The following is an 18,481-nucleotide window of genomic DNA, read 5'->3' as shown; positions in this document are numbered from 1 at the left end:
TTTATTTATTGCCATGTCAGGAGTGACTTAAAAACTACAAGTCGCTTCTGGTGTGAGAGAATTGGCCATCTGCAAGGACGTTGTGGGAAGCTCCTCTCATGTTCCCGCATGGGGAGCTGGAGCTGATAGAGGGAGCTCATCCATGCTCTCCCCGGATTCGAACCTGTGACCTGTCGATCTTCAGTCCTGCTGGCACAGGGGTTTAACCCACTGCACCACTGGAGGCTCCTTTGCCTAATTTATTGCAAATATAGGACGTAGATAAGTCAGCACCTGACCTGATAATGCATTATTATTATTAGTAGTAGTAGTAGTATTATTGCCTTAGTACATTACAAGCTGAACATGAGACACGAGTGTCATTCTGCAGCGAAAAAGGCCAATGCAATTCTGTGCTAACTTATTGCAAATATAAGATGTAGATAAGTCAGCACTTGGCTTGACAACTTATCATATTATTATTATTATTATTATTATTATTATTATTATTTCTTAATATATTACAAACTGACAATAAGTCAAGAGTGTGATGCTGCAGTGGGAAATGCCAATGCAATTCAACGCTAACTTATTACAAATGTATGATGTAGATAAGTCGGTACCTGGCTTGACAACGTATTATTATTATTATTATTATTATTATTATTATTATTATTATAGGCCAATGCAATTCTTGGCTAAATTAATACAAACATAGGATGTAGATAAGTTGGCCAAGAGTGTGATGCTGCAGCGAAGAAGGCCAAAGCGATTCTAGGTTGAATCAACAGGAACACAATGTCCAGGTCAGCTCAACTCTGAGCATCCTTCTCAGGCAATGACCATCTAAGCAGCTCTCCAGGGTGCTGAACCCATTGGGGAGACTAGCTTCAGCAAAGGAGATTGCTCCGCTGGGCAAAGCCCTCCCGGCAGATGGTCATCCAGCCTCTGCATCAAAAGCCTCCCATGAAGGAGGCTCCTTCTTGAATTGGACACAATATTATTCTAGTCTGGCCAAAGCAGAAGAGAGTGGGACTCTGACTTCCTTAAAGCCGGATACTAGACTCCTATGGATGCAGCCTAGGGCTTGCATTGATGTTCAGCTTGTGGTCTACTAATAAATTATGATTATGACTATGATTATTATTAATATGCCTTAGTATAGATTATTATTAGTAGTAGTATAGAATTGCATTGCCCTTTTCCACTGCCACATCACACTCTTGGCTCACGTTCAGCTTGTGATCTAATAAAGTATTATTATTATTATCATTATTATGTCTTAGTATAGATTAATATTAGTATCAGTATAGGATCGCATTGGCCTTTTCTGCCGCTGCATCTCATGTTCATCTTGTGGTCTATTAATAAATTATTATTAATAAATTATTATCATAATTTATTATGATAATAATAAATACTAATATAAATTATCATACTGATATAAATTAATAATAATTTAGTATGATAATAATTTATCATATTAAGATAAGATACTCTTTCTCACATTCAATGGTTACAAATATATTATTATTATTATTATTATTATTATTGTATCTTAGTATAGATTATTATCATGTTTTAGTATAGTATAGAATCACATTGGCTTTTCCTGCCGCCGCATCACACCCTTGGCTCATGTTCAACTTATGGTCTAATAATAAATTATTATTGTTATCATCATGTCTTAGTATAGATTATTATTAGTAGTAGTATAGAATTGCATTGGCCTTTTCTGCTGTCGCATCACACCCTTGGCTCACGTTCCACTTGTGGTCTACTAAATAATAATAATAATAATAATAATAATAATAATAATGTCTTTGTATAGATTATTATCATGTCTTATTATTATCATGTCATGATTATTATTATTATTATTATTCGTAGTAGTAGTAGTAGTAGTAGTAGTATAGAATTGCATTGGCCTTTTCTGCTGCCGCGTCACATTCTTGGCTCACATTCAGCTTGTAGTGTACTAAATAATAATAATAATAATAATAATAATAATAATAATAATAAATGTCTTTGTATAGATTATTATCATGTCTTATTATTATCATGTCATGATTATTTTTATTATATGTAGTAGTAGTAGTAGTAGTATAGAATTGCATTGGCCTTTTCTGCTGCCGCGTCACATTCTTGGCTCACATTTAGCTTGTAGTGTACTAAATAATAATAATAATAATGATGATGATGATGATGATGATGATGATGATGTCTTTGTATAGATTATTATCATGTCTTATTATTATCATGTCATGATTATTATTATTATACGTAGTAGTAGTAGTAGTAGTAGTAGTATAGAATTGCATTGGCCTTTTCTGCTGCCGTGTCACATTCTTGGCTCACATTCAGCTTGTAGTGTACTAAATAGTAATAATAATAATAATAATAATAATAATAAATGTCTTTGTATAGATTATTATCATGTCTTAGTATAGATTATTATTATTATTAGTAGTAGTAGTAGTAGTAGTATAGAATTGCATTGGCCTTTTCTGCTGCCGCATCACACTCTTGGCTCACAATTAGCTTGTGGTCTACTAATAAATAATAATAATAGCAATAATAATGTATTTGTATAGATTATTATAATCTTTTAGTATAGATTATTATTATTAGTAGTAGTAGAAGTATAGAATCGCGTTGACCTTTTCCATTGCCGCATCACACTCTTGGCTCACAATTAGCTTGTGGTCTACTAATAAATAATAATAATAATAATAATAATAATAATAATAATAATAATAATAATAATGGTTCTGGGTTCGTAACCTCCTATGCCTCTTATGCTTTGCCTTTCAAGCCAAATAATCCCAGCCAGGAGGGCCTTCTTCCCTCTCTCGCTCTCTCCGCAAAAAATGAATGAAATGCCCTTCGGCTCTTTTTCAGGGAAAAGAAAAACGGAAAAAGCTGGAGACAGGACTCCTGATGCCGCCAGTGAGGTTTGGAGGCTTATTCACCTCTTCCCATTAGACTAACAAATGGCGCTTAACGCAAACCATCTGTGCGCAAAAGAGCAGAGATGAAGGCCCTTCATCTCGACCGGTGTCTCAGTTTATTCCCTGGGAGAAGGAGGAACAGAGGTAAGGGAGGAAGAGACAAGAGGTGGAGAAGGAAGAAGAGGATGGAGAGAGCGGAGTAATGGAGAAGGGAAAAGAAAAGAAAAAAGAGTGGAGGAGGAAGGGCAATATAAGAGGAGATATAGGAAGAAGAGGATGATGAGAAGAAGAAGAGAAGAAAAAATGAGAATGAGGAAGAGAAAAGGGAAGATGAAAAAGAGCAAGAGAAAGATAAGAAGAGGAAATGGAGGAGGAGAAATAGGAAGGTAAGAAAGGAGAAGAAGAAGGAAAGGGAGGATGAGGAGGAAGAAGAGGAAAGGAAGAGGAAAGGAGCAAAGAGCAAGATAAGAAGAGGAAATAGTGAAGGAGAAATAGGAAGAAGAGAATGAGAAAAAGAGAATAATAAAAAGGAGAATGAGGAAAAAGATAGAAGAAGAGGAAGAAAAGGGAAGATGAAAAGAGTAAATGTAAAGGAGAAATAGGAAGAAGAGGATAAGGATAAGAAGAAAAAGGACACGGAGAAATGGAGAAGGAAGAAGAGAAAATGAAAGATGAAGAACAAAATAAGAAGAAATGGTGGAGGAGAAATAGGAAGAAGAGAAAAATGAGAATGAGGAGGTAGGAGAGAACAAGGAAGAGGAAAGAAGAAGAACAAGATGAAATAGACAGTGGAGGAGAAATAGGAAGAAAGGAACGGTAAGAGGATAATAATTGAAGCAGGAGTGGCAGAAGAAAAAGGAAGAGAATGAAGAAGAAGGTGAATGAGGAAGAGCAGGATAAGAAGAAATAAGAGGAGGAGGAACAGGAGGAAGCCGCTCTTCCTTGCTTTGCCTTCTTTCCTTTCCTTGGGAAGAAAAAAATCAAGTAAGGTGGCCGCAAAAACAGGAGCAAAAGAATGAAAGAATAGAGCGCATGGGATGGGCCTCCCCTTCAAAGGCCTATTTTCCTTTTAGGAACCCCATAAAAAGAGAGCTCGACTCAGAGTCTCCTCTCATTGCATTATTGTCTCTGGGAAACAAGAGGCCTTCCAGATGGAGGGAAGGAGACAGAGGAGAAGGAGGAGAGAAGCACAGCAATCCCTCACTGAGTTGCTTTTCAGTTTTCTCCTTCCTCCATTTCCTCTTCCTCCTAATATTCCTCCTCTGCACTTTCTCATCTTCCTTCCCTCTTCCGTCTTTTCTTCCTCCTCTGTCTCTTTTCTTCTCCTTTCCCTTCTTCCCCTTCATCTTCTCTGCTTTTCCTCCTGTTTTCTATCTCTTCTCCTCCTTCCTATCATTCCCCATCTTCTTTTCTATTTCTCCTCCACCTTTCCCTTTCCCTTCTTTCTTCTCCTCTTCCTCCTCTTCCTCTCTCTCTCTCTTCCTTCATCTCCTCTTCTTCTCTCCCTCCTCTTCCCTTTCCTTCATCTTCTATCCTCCTGTTTCCTCTCTCCTTCCTTATCCCTCTTCCTCCTTCCTCTCCTCCTCTTCTTTCTCCTCCTCCACTTTTCTGCCTCTCCTCCTCCTCCTTTTCCCTATCTTTCCTGTCTTCTTTTCTCCACTTCCTCCTCTTCCCCTTATTCTACTCTCCCCTCCTTCTTCTCTTCTTCCTCTTCCTCCCCTTTCATTCTTCTCCTTCCTTCCTTTTACCCCTCTCCTTCCTTCTCCTCTGTCATCTCTTCTTCATCTTTTCTTTTCTTCCTCTTCTCCTCCTTCCTCTCTTTCCCATCTTTTCCTCTCCCTCTCCTCTTCTCCTTTCCTTTCTTCCTTCTCCTTATTCTCTGTTTCTTTTAATCATTTTGGGAGAAGAATTACATGCTTTACTTTCAGGAAGGAAATTTATTTCTCCTCCTTTTCCTCCTTTGCCACCTTCGCTTCCTCCTTCATCTCCTCTTTTCTTCCTCTTCTTCTCCTCCTTCCTGTCTTTCCCATCTTTTCTCTTCTTCCTCCTTTCCTCTCCTCTTTCTCTTCTCCTTTCCTTTCTTCTCCTTATTCTCTTCCTCCATCTCCTCTTTTCTTGTATTTCCAATCTTTTCTCTTCTTCCTCCTCTTCTCTGCCCCTTCTCCTCCTCCTTCCTCTCCTTTGCTTCACTCCATCCTTTTTCCACTTCTCCCTCGCATCCCTCCATCATCGGAAATGTAACGTTATCTCAGCCTCTTTACGGACGTCCCGAACGAGCCTCAATTAACTCAAGAATCTCAACCCAACATGTTCTTTTTTATCCACTTTTTAAAGAAGTCCCTCCTAATTGGTCGCAGATGCCCTTCTTTGGGTGGAAAGAAGAAGCCTGCTTTGTTTCGCAAAGTTGTTTCCCCTCGAAAAGAAATAATCTTAATTTATTTCTCTGTTTTAGCCAATGCAAAAAAACCCAAACCCCTGAAAACATGCCTGCCTTCCTATTAATGGGCCTTCTTCTCTTTTGAGGGTCCGAAAACAGAGCCTCGTAAGAATACGACTAATCCGCCTGGACCGACTCTCCTTCATCTGCTGGAGGAAAGAAAAAAAGGGGGAACGAAAGAGGCCTGATTTATAGCTGCTGAAATGTATCCCTCCCTCACTGTTTCTTTTAATCATTTCGGGAGAAGAATTACATGCTTTACTTTCAGGAAGGAAATTTATTTCTCCTCCTTTCCCTCCTTCGCCACCGCAAACCCTTCTCGAAAAAGTCATGGAAACTCTCTCTCTCTCTCTCTTTACATACAATATTTTTCTTATATACATACATAGATAGATATAGATATATTAGTATATATTATATTAGTATACAAATAGAGGTACTAATATATATTTAATTGATGGGAAAATATTACACAGATCCTAAATCTTCTCCTTCAATCGGTGGGAAAATATTTTAATTACTAGCTGTACCCGCCACACGTTGCTGTGGCCAACCTTCCCTCTTTCTCTCCTTCTTTCTTTCTCTTCCTTCCCTCCCTCCCTCTTTTTCTTTCCCTTCTTCTTCCTTCCTTCTCTACCTGTTTCTTTTCTCGCTTCCTTTGCTCTTTGGTTCCATCCTTCCTTGTCTCTTTCCTTCCTTCCTTCCTTCCATCCCTTTCTCTCTTTCGTTCCTTCTCTCCTTCCTTCCCTCTTTCACTTTTTTATTTCATTTCTTCCCTCCTTCTCTCCTTCCTTCCTTCTCTACCTTTCTTTCTTTCCTTCTCTCTTTCCCTCCTTCTTTCCCTCTTTCTCTCCCTCCTTCTCTCCTTCTCTCCTTCCTTCTCTACCTTTCTTTCCTTCTCTCCTTCTCTCCTTCTTTACCTCTTTCTCTCCCTCCTTCTCTCCTTCCTTCCTTCTGTACCTTTCTTTCTTTCCTTCTCTCCTTCCCTCCTTCTTTACCTCTTTCTCTCCCTCCTTCTCTCCTTCCTTCCTTCTCTACCTTTCTTTCTTTCTTTCCTTCTTTCTCTCCTTCCCTCCTTCTTTCCCTTCTTTCTCTCCCTCCTTCTCTTCCTTCCTTTCTTTCCTTCTCTCCTTCCCTCCTTCTTTCCCTCTTTCTCTCCCTCCTTCTCTCCTTCCTTCCTTCTCTACCCTTCTTTCTTTCCTTCTTTATCTCCTTCCCTCCTTCTTTCCCTCCTTTTCTATCCTTTTCTTTCCTTCCTTCTATCCTTCCCTCTTTCTCTCCCTCCTTCTCTTCCTCCTTCTCTCCTTCCCTTCTTCCTTCTCTACCCTTCTTTCTTTCCTTCCTTCTCTCCTTCCTTCCTTCCTTCCTTCTTTCTGTGTATATGTTTTGTGTATATGTGTATATATGTGTTTGTGTGTATATATATGTGTGTGTGTGGTTTTGTGCGTGCATTGTAATATTTTTTTGGTTTTTTGGCTTTTTAAGTCGCTTCTGCTGTGTTTTTATGAGTGATGGTCACTCATTGGCCTGAGAGGTGTCTTGTGTCCAAATTTGGTGTCAATTCGCCCAGTGGTTTTTGAGTTCTGTTAATCCCACAAACTAACATTACATTTTTATTTATTTAGATATATAATTTATTTCTATGTATATGTGTGTATGTGTGTGAATAGATATTGATACTAAATCTGCTCCTTTAACTGGTGGGAAAATATTTAAATAATATTATATATTATTTATTTATATATATGTGTGTGTGTCTGTGTGTTAGTATATAGATATGGATACTAAATCTGCTCCTTTAATTGGTGGGAAAATAGATAGATAGATAGATAGATAGATAGATAGATAGTTTTCCCCTGGCATTAAGTCTAGTTGTGTCTGACTCTGGGACTCTGGTGCTCATCTCCATTTCTAAACCAAAGAGCCGGCGTTGTCTGTAGATACCTCCAAGGTCATGTGGCCAGCATGACTGCATGGAATGCTGATACCTGGGAAAATATTTTTATCATATAAATGTATATGTGTGTGTGTGTATCTATCTATCTATTAGTATATAGATATCGATACTAAATCTCCTCCTTTAATTGATGGGAATTTTTTATTATATATTATTATATATTATTTATTTATATGTGTGTGTATAAAATAGATATAGATACTAAATCTGCTCCTTTAATTGGTGGGAAATTTTTATTATATATTATTATATATTATTTATTTATGTGTGTGTGTGTGTGTGTGTGTGTGTATAAAATAGATATAGATACTAAATCTGCTCCTTTAATTGTTTGGGAAAATTGGTATTATATATTATTATATATTATTTATTTATATGTGTGTGTTTGTGTGTGTGCATGCATATATATTACTATATAGATATTGATACTAAATCTGCTTCTTTAATTGGTGGGAGCCCCCAGTGGCGCAGTGGGTTAAACCCTTGTGTCGGCAGGACTGAAGACTGACAGGTCAGAGGTTCAAATCTGGGGAGAGCGTGGATGAGCTCCCTGTGTCAGCTCCTGCTCCCCATTTATAAATTTAATACTTGTATTATATATATATATATATATATATATATATATATATATATATAAATAAATGGTGTGTGTGTGTGTGTGTATATATATATATATATGAAAAATATTTATTAATTTTATATATATTAATTTTATTAATTTTCCATATATATAATACAATATATATATATACTATTTTAAAATGTAATACTCTCTCTCTCTCTCTCTATATATATATATATATGAGTGAGAGAAGATATTGTTATATTGTTATATTTTATTATACATAGAGAGTGAGAGAATATCTATATATATATATATAATAAACAAAATATAAAAATTAGTATATAGATTGATAGATATAGATATTACTGATTTTTATATTTTTCTGAAAGAAAAATCCCCTCCTTTAGTTGGCGGGGAAAATTACAAAAAATAATAATATAAAATCAGACTGTTTCAGACTCGAAAGTGATCTCTTTGGGTGGAAAAAGCCTTCAAACTTTGACCAAACTTTTGCGGGAAAAATTGTTCCTTTAGAAACGCTGCACAATTTGAATCCAACATTTAAACAGTCCTTTTGTTGTTGTTATGTTTGTTTACACCCTGCTTTTTTCTTTCCACGTGGAATAGATCTCCATATCCGCAGAGTTACGTGTGTGGATAAGAACAAACACTATTGAAACACGAAGGGCTTTGATCAGAGTTTATTGTATTGATAGTCTACGGAGGATTTCCTTGGAGATTGGTTTCTTGTAAATGTGTTAATTTGAAAAGCAAACAACCCTGAAGGCTATATATATACACACACACACACAGACATACACATATACATACATATAGGACTTGACCATTCATCTAAGAGAGGGAAACAAGGCATAATAATAATAATAATAATAATAATATCCCTGACAGTTGCAAATAGCAAGGTATATTTTGGCCTTTTATTTACATCTAAATCTCTCTCTCTCTACATATACAGGGTTAGTCAAAATGCATAGGCCAATAAGCCATTCAATTGAATGGCTTATTGGCCTATGCATTTTGACTAACCCTGTATATTTATATGCCAGGGATACCGTTTGATTCTGCCATTGCATATAGCTCTATGCCATTGCCTATAGCCTCCAGGGCTTCAAAATATCCCCAAAGAAGATGGCATTTGGTGTGTTTGTAAGAGGCCTGTAAAGGTTTCAAACTGTTTAGTTTGAAATGGTTTAATTCTATTTTAATGTTTCTCTTCTTTAGGTTTTATATCGTGTGCTGTAAGCTTTTTAGTGTTTGCTGCTTCGAGTTCCTTTGAAGAGAAAAGAAGCGGCCTATCAATATGACAACAACAACAACATCATCATCAACAACAACAACAACAACAACGGTATGTATATATCTATATCTAAATAATTGTTTTGCTTTATTATTATTGTTATGATAATTGTTATTTTTGAAATTGGTAAATATCTATATCATTTAAGTAATTGTTTTATTATTATTATTATTGTTACTGTATATCTATATATATTGCAAATTTTGTGTTTTGTCTGTTTGTTTTGTTCTGTTAGAAATGTAATACAATTGACTGGTTGCCCTGAAACGACAAATATATATATATATGTATATGTATATGTGTGTGTGTATATATATATATATATATATATATATATATATATATGACTATAGATAGATAGCTATAGATATATTGTTGCTGTTGATATATATATATATATATATATGTGTGTGTGTGTGTGTGTGTTGTAAAATGGGTATATATCTTTATCATTTAAGTAATTGTTTGCTTTGTTGTTGTTATTTGCCATTTTATATGTCTGAAAGGGGCCATTTGACTTTGCCATTATATATAACGGGATAGGTTTGGGGTGCTTGGCTTGAAAATATCTGCCAAAATCACAAGAAAACAAGCTATTATTTGGCTAATAATAATAATAATAATAATAATAATAATAATAATAATAATAAGGGATGCTCTCTGGCTATACCATTGTATATAATGGGGCTTGAGCCCCTACAGATTTGGGTTCAAATCCCAACAGATAAAGGATTGAAAGAAGCCCTAAAATAATAGTATTATTTAGCCATCCGACTTCGAATCTCAAGAAGCTGCTCTTTACAAAAGAAAGAGAGAGAGAGAGAGAGAGAGAGAGAAGAAGAAGAAGAAGAAGAAAAGAAAGAACAAAATAAAGTGAGAAATAAAGAACAAAAGAGAGAAAGAATCAAAAAAGAAAGAGATAGAAGGAAAGGAAGAAAGAGAGAGAGAGAGAATGAAAGAGAAAGAAAAAAAGAAAGAAAGAAAGAAAGAAAGAAAGAAAGAATGAAAGACAGAGAGAAAGACTGAAAGGAAGAAAGAGAGAGAGAGAGAGAATGAATGAAAAAGAGATAGAAAGAATGAAAGAAAGAGATAGAAAGAAGGAAGAGAGAAAGACCGAAAGAATGAAAGAAAGGAAAAAAGAGATAAAAAGAAAGAATAGAATGAAAGAATGAATGAAAGAAGGAAGGAAGAGAGAGAATAAAAGAAAGAAAATGAATGAATAAAAGAAGGAGGAAAAGAGAGAGAGAGAATGAAAGAAAGAAAAGAGAAAGATAGAATGAAAGAAAAACAGAATGAATCGAAAGAGAGAGCGAGAAAGAGAGAGAGAGAAAGAATAATGAATAAAATATGAAAGAAAGAATGAAAGAGAAAGAAAGAAGAAGAAAGACAAAATGAATGAAAGAAAAAAAGAAAGAAAAAGAGAGAAAAAGAAAGAGAATGAAAGAAAGAATAAAAGAATGAATGAATGAACAAATGAAAGAGAGAAAGAAATAAAGAAAGAAATAAAGAGAGAGAGAGAAGAGAAATAAAGAATGAAAGAAACACTGAAAGAAAGAAGAAAAAGAATGAAAGAGAGACTGAAAAAAGAAAGAAAGAAAGAAAGAAAGAGATAGAGAGAGAGAACGAAAGAAAGAAGGAAAGAAGGAATAAAAAAATAAAGAATGGAAGAATTAATAAAGGGAAGCTGTAGTGCATTAAAGGCGACCTGTAATTATTCTTCTTTTTGCAAAACTCTCTCTCTCTCTCTCTCTCATTCTCTCTCTCTCTCTCTCATTCTCTCGGCTTCTTTGCCACCAAAACAGCCCAGGAATGATATAAATCTGCCTTTTATGAGCCGGCGGCGCGATCGGTATTCCTCCCGCCTTTGAACATCTGGCCGGCTCGCCATCCCTTTTGGGCCCCAAATCCCATTGGATCCAGGCTGGTAAACCCCATTGAGCCAATAGGTCTCTTCGAATGGGGCTTCCAGAACTGGATTTGGGGCTCGTTTTTGAAGAATCACAAACAACAACAACAACAATATTGACATAAAAATAAAAAAATAATAATAATACATCAAATCAATAAAAACACAATCAAGGTAAGCCAAAACACAAGTAAGCAACATTAAGAATAAACGTGATAAAACATTTGTTAATAAGTTGAGCTGAAACCCAAGCGACGTATGGAAACATACGGAAGGAGAGTGGGGCAAACTCTCCCTTTTTATTGGTTTCTTGGTTAATTTTCATAGATAACATGCACAGCGGCAAGGTATGAGAAAAGGCCAGAAGGATCCCTACTTTTGGAGGAGTCGGAGGCTCCCCTTCTGGGCTGACAGGTCAGGGAAATTGATTATTATTTTTAATGCAGGGAAGAAAAACTTCCCATTCATATTAATGGAAGGGTTTCCTTTTCCTTCTCTTACGGCTAATTGCTGTTTATTTTTCCTGGGGTCAAGTTGAGGAAAGGCTTCAGTCAAATGGGAGGTGGGGGGATGGATAGATGGGTATTGAGATAGACATTGAGATACTGAGATAGATAGACAGACAGATAGATAGATATTGAAATAGATATTGAGATAGATAGATAGATAGATAGATAGATAGATAGATAGATAGATAGATAGATAGATATTGGGATGGATGGATGTATGGATAGATAGAGGGATGGATAGAGAGAGAGATTGAGATTGATAAATGGATGGATGGATGGATGGATGGTGGATGGATAGATAGATAAATATTGAGAGAGAGAGATATTGAGATAGATAGATAATGAAATATCTAGATAGCTAGATAGATATTGAGATAGATAAATAGATACATAGCTATTTGAGATAAAAATAGATAGATAGATAGATAGATAGATAGATAGAGATAGATAAATAGATGGATGGATAGATAGATAGATAAATATTGAGATAGACAGACAGATAGATATTGAGATAGATTAAAAGATACATAAATATTGAGATAAAAATAGATATAGATAGACAGACAACAGATAGATAGATATTGATATAGATACATAGATATTGAGATAAAAATAGATAGATAGATAGATAGATAGATAGATATATTGAGACAGATAAATAGATGGATGGATGGATAGATAGATAGAGAGAAAGATAGAATTATAGAATCATAGACTCCTAGAGTTGGAAGGGACTTCGTAGACCATCCAGTCCAACCCATTTCTGCCAAGAAGCAGGAAAATTGCATTCAAACCACCCCCGACAGATGGCCATCCAGCTTCTGTTTCAAAGCCTCCAAAGAAGGAGCCTCCAGCACAACAGATATTGAAATATTGAGATAGATAGGGAGATAGATATTGATATAGATAGATAATGAGATAGATAGATATAGATATAGATATAGATATAGATGGATAGATATTGAGATAGATATGTCTAAAATGTGTTTCTTAAATATTTTGATATGGCCGATGGGCTAATCAATAAAATGTATGTATGTATGAAATAGATAGATAGATAGATAGATAGATAGATAGATAGATAGAGAAATAGAGAGAGACAGACAGACAGACAGAGGTAGAGAGAGAGGGGGGTAGAGAGATATGGATAGAGCTAAATAGGGGAAAAGATCATACAGGCAGATAGATAATATCTAGATAGACGAGAGAGAAATAGCAGAGGCAGCTATAGATAGATGACAGATAGATAGCTTTTCAAAATAGGGAGATCTGTAGAGAGGGATGAGAGATGATATAGAGAGTGATAGTGATAGGTAAAAGGTAAAGGTAAGGTAAAGTTTGTCCCCTGACATGAAGTCCAGTCGTGCCCAGCTCTGGGGTGTGGTGCTCATCTCCATTTTTAAGCCAAAGAGCCGGCGCTGTCCTTAGACACCTCCAAGGTCACGTGGCTGGCATGACTGCATGGAGCGCCCCTACCTTCCTGCCAGAGCGGTACCTATTGATCTACTCACATTTGCATGTTTTCGAACTGCTAGGTTAGCAGAAGCTGGGGCTGACAGCGGAAGCTCATGCTGCTCCCCAGATTCGAACCTGCAACCTTTCGGTCAACAAGCTCAGCAGCTCAGCGCTTTAACCCACTGCGCCACTGGGGGCCACCAGGGTGATAGGTATAGATAGATAATTGATAGAGATGGAGGATAGATGATAAATAGGATAAATAGATGAAAGAGATAGAGACGTAGATAGGTGGGTGATAGATAACATATATATAGAGAGAAAGATATTACATATATAGTCAGCTAAATCGATAGAAAATATAGATAGAGGGAAATGAAGATAGAAAGATAATTAACATATAGATATTAGAATCATAGAATAATAAAGTTGACCACATTGACCACCTAGTCCAACCCCCGCTGTCTATCTTATTAGATATGAGAGACACAGAGACAAATGGAAATAGAGAGCGAAACGTGATGGATGGATGGATGGATAGATATTGATACAGATATAGATATTGAACTAGATAGACATTGAGATAGATATTGAGACAGACAGATTAGATGGATAGATGATAGATAGATAGATAGAGAGAGAGAGAGAGAGAGAGAGAGAGAGAGATTCCTAGTTGGAAGGGATGGATGGATAGACTATTGAGATATTGAGATATAGATTAAGACAGATAGATAGATAGATTGATAGATATTGAGGTGGTTATTGAGATAGATCGATATTGAGATAGACAAACAGACATTGGGATAGATACTGAGTTAGGTAGATGGATAGATGGATGGACAGTCAGATATCGAAATAGATATTGATATAGACAGATAGTAGATAGACATTGAGATAGATCAATATTGAGATAGATAGATAGATAGATAGATAGATAGATAGATAGATAGATAACAATAATAAAGATATAATTGATAGAGGCATAAACAGATGTACTAGAAATGGATGTAGGATCAATAACTATCTGTTATCTCTGTAATAGGGGAGATAGATGTGGAGAGGGAGAGAAAGAGAGATGGATAGATGATAAGAAGAGAGAGAGAGAGAGAGAGAGACATGCCTGGAGGGAGCCTTCCTTGGCTGAACTACAAAGCCATCGCAGCATGAGGCTGAATGCTGCCACGCAAACCATAACGAAAGCTGTGCGAAACCCGCTTGGATTACATTGCAAATGAACGAACATCAGAATAAGGGTCCCACACCTCTTTGCATTGACATCCCAAAGCCGGAGTCTCAATGTGACATTCCTGGAGGCTTTCTACGCACCTCCTTCTATGCTTTTGAGGATACACAACAGACCCTCTCTGGGCCTTTTCTAGGCCCTCCAATGGAACTCTATGGCACTTCGTTTCATGAATAAATCACATATATTAGTGATGCAGGAAAAGAAGGGGTGTTTTCCCCAAGGCACGTTCATGCCCTCCTTTCTGCGTCCTTTCTCCTTTGCAAATGTGTGGGTTTCTGAGGCCCTTCCTTGACTTTCCGACTGTCAAGAGATGTGAAACCCTCTTTCCTAGCTCCCTTCTTGCCCTTTTTGGTACTTTTCCTTGCTGTTTCCATCCGATATTGTCCTTCTCTTCCAGTCCTTCAAATGGAAGGAAAACCCTTCCCTCCCATCCTTCATCCTGAGCAAAATGGCAGGTCTTTGAGGGCCATTTCTGGCTGTTTTCCTGCCCTTCTCTTTTGGCCCCAAAGAAGGTCTTCAAGGGCCATTTCTGGCATGTTTCCACGCTTTGAAAGAAGCCAAACCCTCCCACTGTGCATTGCTTGCCCTTCTCTTTTTGCCCCAAAGAAGGTCTTTGACGGCCATTTCTGGCCCCTTTCTTACCTTTTCAATTCACCCCCAAAAAAGGTCTTTGAGGGCCATTTCTGGCCCCTTTCCTACCTTTGTAATTCACCCCAAAGAAGGTTTTTGAGGGCCATTTCTGGCCCTTTCCCTGTCTTTCTCATTTTGCTGTAAATAAGGCTTTCAATTGACATTTATCATCCTTCTCTTTTATCCTAAAGAAGGTCTTTGAGGGCCGTTTCTGGCCTGTTTCTTGCCCTTCTCTTTCGTTCTAAAGAAGATCTTCAACGACCATTTCTGGCCCATCTTCTTTGCCCTAAAGAAGGTCTTCAAGGGTTGTTTCTGGCCCTTCTCTTTCATCTTAAGGAAGATATTCAAGGGTTACTTCTGGCCCTTTCCCTGCCCTTCCTTCTTGCCCTAAAGAAGGCCTTTGAGGGCTATTTATGGCCTGTTTCACCCTTCAGAAGAAGCTAAACCCTCTTTGCCTTGCCTTGCCTTGCCTTCCCAGCCTTCAAGCTTTCAAGGAACGTCTCTTCCCTTTCTGTTCTTTCCAGCCTTTCAGTGAAGTCAAATGGTTTGTCTTTCTGAGCGCTTTCTTGCCTTTCCCTCTCTGTATTCCAAGCTGGAAACCCTTGCTCTTCCAGGGACTCTTTTCCAGCCTTCAAAAGAAGCCAACCACTTCCTTTCCACGGCACATTCTTGCCTTCCCTTTCCCATCCTTCTCTCATTCTTCCTGCATCCTTCTGCTTCACAAACACAACAAGAAGAATCATATGTATTTTTCTTGGGGTTTTTATTTTAGGTCTATTCCTGCAGTCAGAGTCAGAAAAAGTGCATCAAATGGAGTGTGTTTACTCCGGTTTTCCTAGATAGGTTTGTCCAGATAGCAACTGGTAAGTGTCATTATTATTATTATAATAATTATTATCATCATCATCATCTTTATACGCCACCGTTCTCCCCATGGTAACTCAAGGCGGTGAACATCTATCCACACTCAGGACTCAAAGAGCAATGCAAAAGCTAAGAAATATGTTTTATAAAATGGCCTTTATAAAGCATATTTACCCCCCCCCCCCAAAAAAAATCCCACCAGAAGGCATTCCATGTCTCAAAAATTAGGGCTCATAAGGGGGAAACGGTGCTGTTTTTGGAACCAGTGGATCAAAAATCTAATGTTTGAGACACCAGAATGTGTGTTGGCTTGTATCATCATAAATGATAATCAACAACATCATAATCATAATCATACACACACACAAACATCACTATCTATCTATCTATCTATCTATCTATCTATCTATCTATCTATCTGGCCTGTATCACAAAAACTAGGTATGGTAGGGGGGAAACAGTGCCATTTTTTGAACTGACGGGTCAAATATACCCAGAAAGGAGTCCAACATTTGAGACGCCAAAATGTGTGTTGGCCTGTATCGTCATCAACATCAACATCATCATCAACATCATATTTATATACACATACACACACACACACATACACATCAACAGCATCATTTATATATGTGTGTGTGCATGCATGCATGTGTGTATGTATATATATGGTCCGTATCTCAAAAACTAAGGCTGATAAGGGGGGAATGGTGCTGTTTTTGGAATCGTTAAGTGAAATATACCTAGAAAGGAGTCTAACATTTGAGATACCAAAATGTGCCTTGGCCTGTATCAACATCATCAACATCATATACACATACGCACACACACATCACCAGCATCATCTATATATGTGTATGTGTGTGTGTATGGCCTGCATCTCAAAAATTAAGCCATTTCTGGAATTGGCGGGTCAAATATACTGAGAAAGGAGTCCAACATTTGAGACACCAAAATGTGTGTTGACCTGTATATCATCAACATCAACATCATCAACATCACACACACACATATCAAAAGCATCATATATGTGTGTGTATGTGTGCACGCGTGTGTGTGTATATCCTGTATCTCAAAAGCTAGGTCTGGTAGTGGGAAAACGGTGCCGTTTTTGGAATCAGCTAGTCACATATACTGAAAAAGGAGTCCCACATTTGAGTCGCCAAAATATGTATTGGCCTGTATCAACATCAACATCATTATCATCGTCATATATACATCACCATCATATATATATATATGGCCTATATCTCAGAAACTAAATCTGGTAGTGGGAAAACTACGTTTCTGGATTTGGCAAGTCAAATATACTCAGGAAGAGGGCTAACATTGGCGGTACCAAAATGTGTGTCACCCAGTATTATGATTATTGTTGTTCCGCTACGTAACATAATTTGAAAAAGAAATAAATCCTGTTCCTGGTTCAAAAGTGTTATTTCCTGTCTGGTTGTGCAGCCCTGACTTTGAAAGCGGTTGTTATGTTCCAGACACAAACTAGGTTGAATGGGTGGTTGTTGTAGGTTTTTTTGGGCTATATGGCCATGGTCTAGAGGCATTCTCTCCTGACGTTTCGCCTGCATCTATGGCAAGCATCCTCAGAGGTAGTGAGGTGGAGAGATTCATTGGGTGGGAAAGTATAGCAGGAGATCAATTAGGGAATACCATTGATAACCCAGGAACAAAAATTAATATTGCTACGTTGTGTTGTCGTATACAGCAAATTGGGTCTTTGGATTGTCTGGACCATGCATGGGCAAACTTTGTCCCTCCGGGTGTTTTGGACTTCAACTCCCATCATTCCTAACAGCCGGTAGGCTGTTAGGAATGATGGGAGTTGAAGTCCAAAACACCTGGAGGGACAAAGTTTGCCCCTGCTTGGCCTGGACTGTAATATTTATCTGTTTGTTTTGCATCTCAAAAACTAGGTCTGATTTTTCGGGTCAAAGAAGGCTAAGATGGGATGCAGCGAAGTGTCTCCCCCAGTGATGCCCATCCTTTACATTCAGTGGAAGAGGTTAGTTTGCCAGAGTATGTTCTCGCCCTCTCTTGCCCTCTGCATCCTCCTCTCCATCCATCCTTTCATTCTTCTCTTGGGGAAGAGACTTACCTTCTTGCAGGCCTTCTCCTCCTCCTCTTCCTCCTCTTCCTCCTCCTTCTTCACTGCCACTGCTGCCTCCGGAGGGCTGTTCGTGGGGGGCTCCCGCTCCGTCCCGGGGTCCGGCTCCGGCCTGTGGACCCCCATTCATCCCGGCCACTTCCTCCAGGTCCAGCAAGTGGCTCACGCTGAAGTTCTTCCTCGAAGCCGGGTTCGAATCCATTGGTGGCGGAGGAGGAAGCCCACCTCCGAAAGGCTTCTCGAAGCCCGGCACCCCCTCCATGCCCCCCAAAAGCAGAGAGAGAAAGAGACACTCCCCCCAATCCCCCTAGTTGAGAGGTCCTTCGACTAAAAGGGGAGACCCTTCCCAAAAAGAAGGGACCCCTAAGAGGGAGAGAGGCTTAAAATAAAGGGGGGACCCTTCCCTCAAAAGAGAGACCCCCCCAAAAGAGACGGAGAGATCCTCTCAATAGAGCCCCCCAAATAATGGGAAGGCCCTTCCCAAAAAGGAGGGAGCTCCCCAAAGGGAGAGACCCCCAAAAGGAGAGTTCCCCTAAAATGGACAGACT

The 18,481-nt window shown here is 38.1% G+C and overlaps 1 protein-coding gene across 1 annotated transcript in view; it reads right to left on the bottom strand.

Moving 5' to 3' along the window:
- Positions 1-18,481, bottom strand: part of PRRX2 (paired related homeobox 2) — a 61,159-nt gene that overhangs the window by 41,734 nt on the left and 944 nt on the right. The window contains exon 1 of the mRNA XM_067471802.1: positions 17,925-18,481. This exon is cut by the window's right edge and continues 944 nt beyond it. Coding sequence (XP_067327903.1) covers positions 17,925-18,195 — 271 coding nt within the window. The 5' untranslated portion in view covers positions 18,196-18,481. The remainder of the gene's footprint in view (positions 1-17,924) is intronic.

The sequence above is a fragment of the Anolis sagrei genome, chromosome 11, assembly GCF_037176765.1.
Source record: "Anolis sagrei isolate rAnoSag1 chromosome 11, rAnoSag1.mat, whole genome shotgun sequence".
Lineage (NCBI taxonomy): Eukaryota > Metazoa > Chordata > Lepidosauria > Squamata > Dactyloidae > Anolis > Anolis sagrei.
This window is presented reverse-complemented; position numbering and strand designations above follow the sequence as displayed.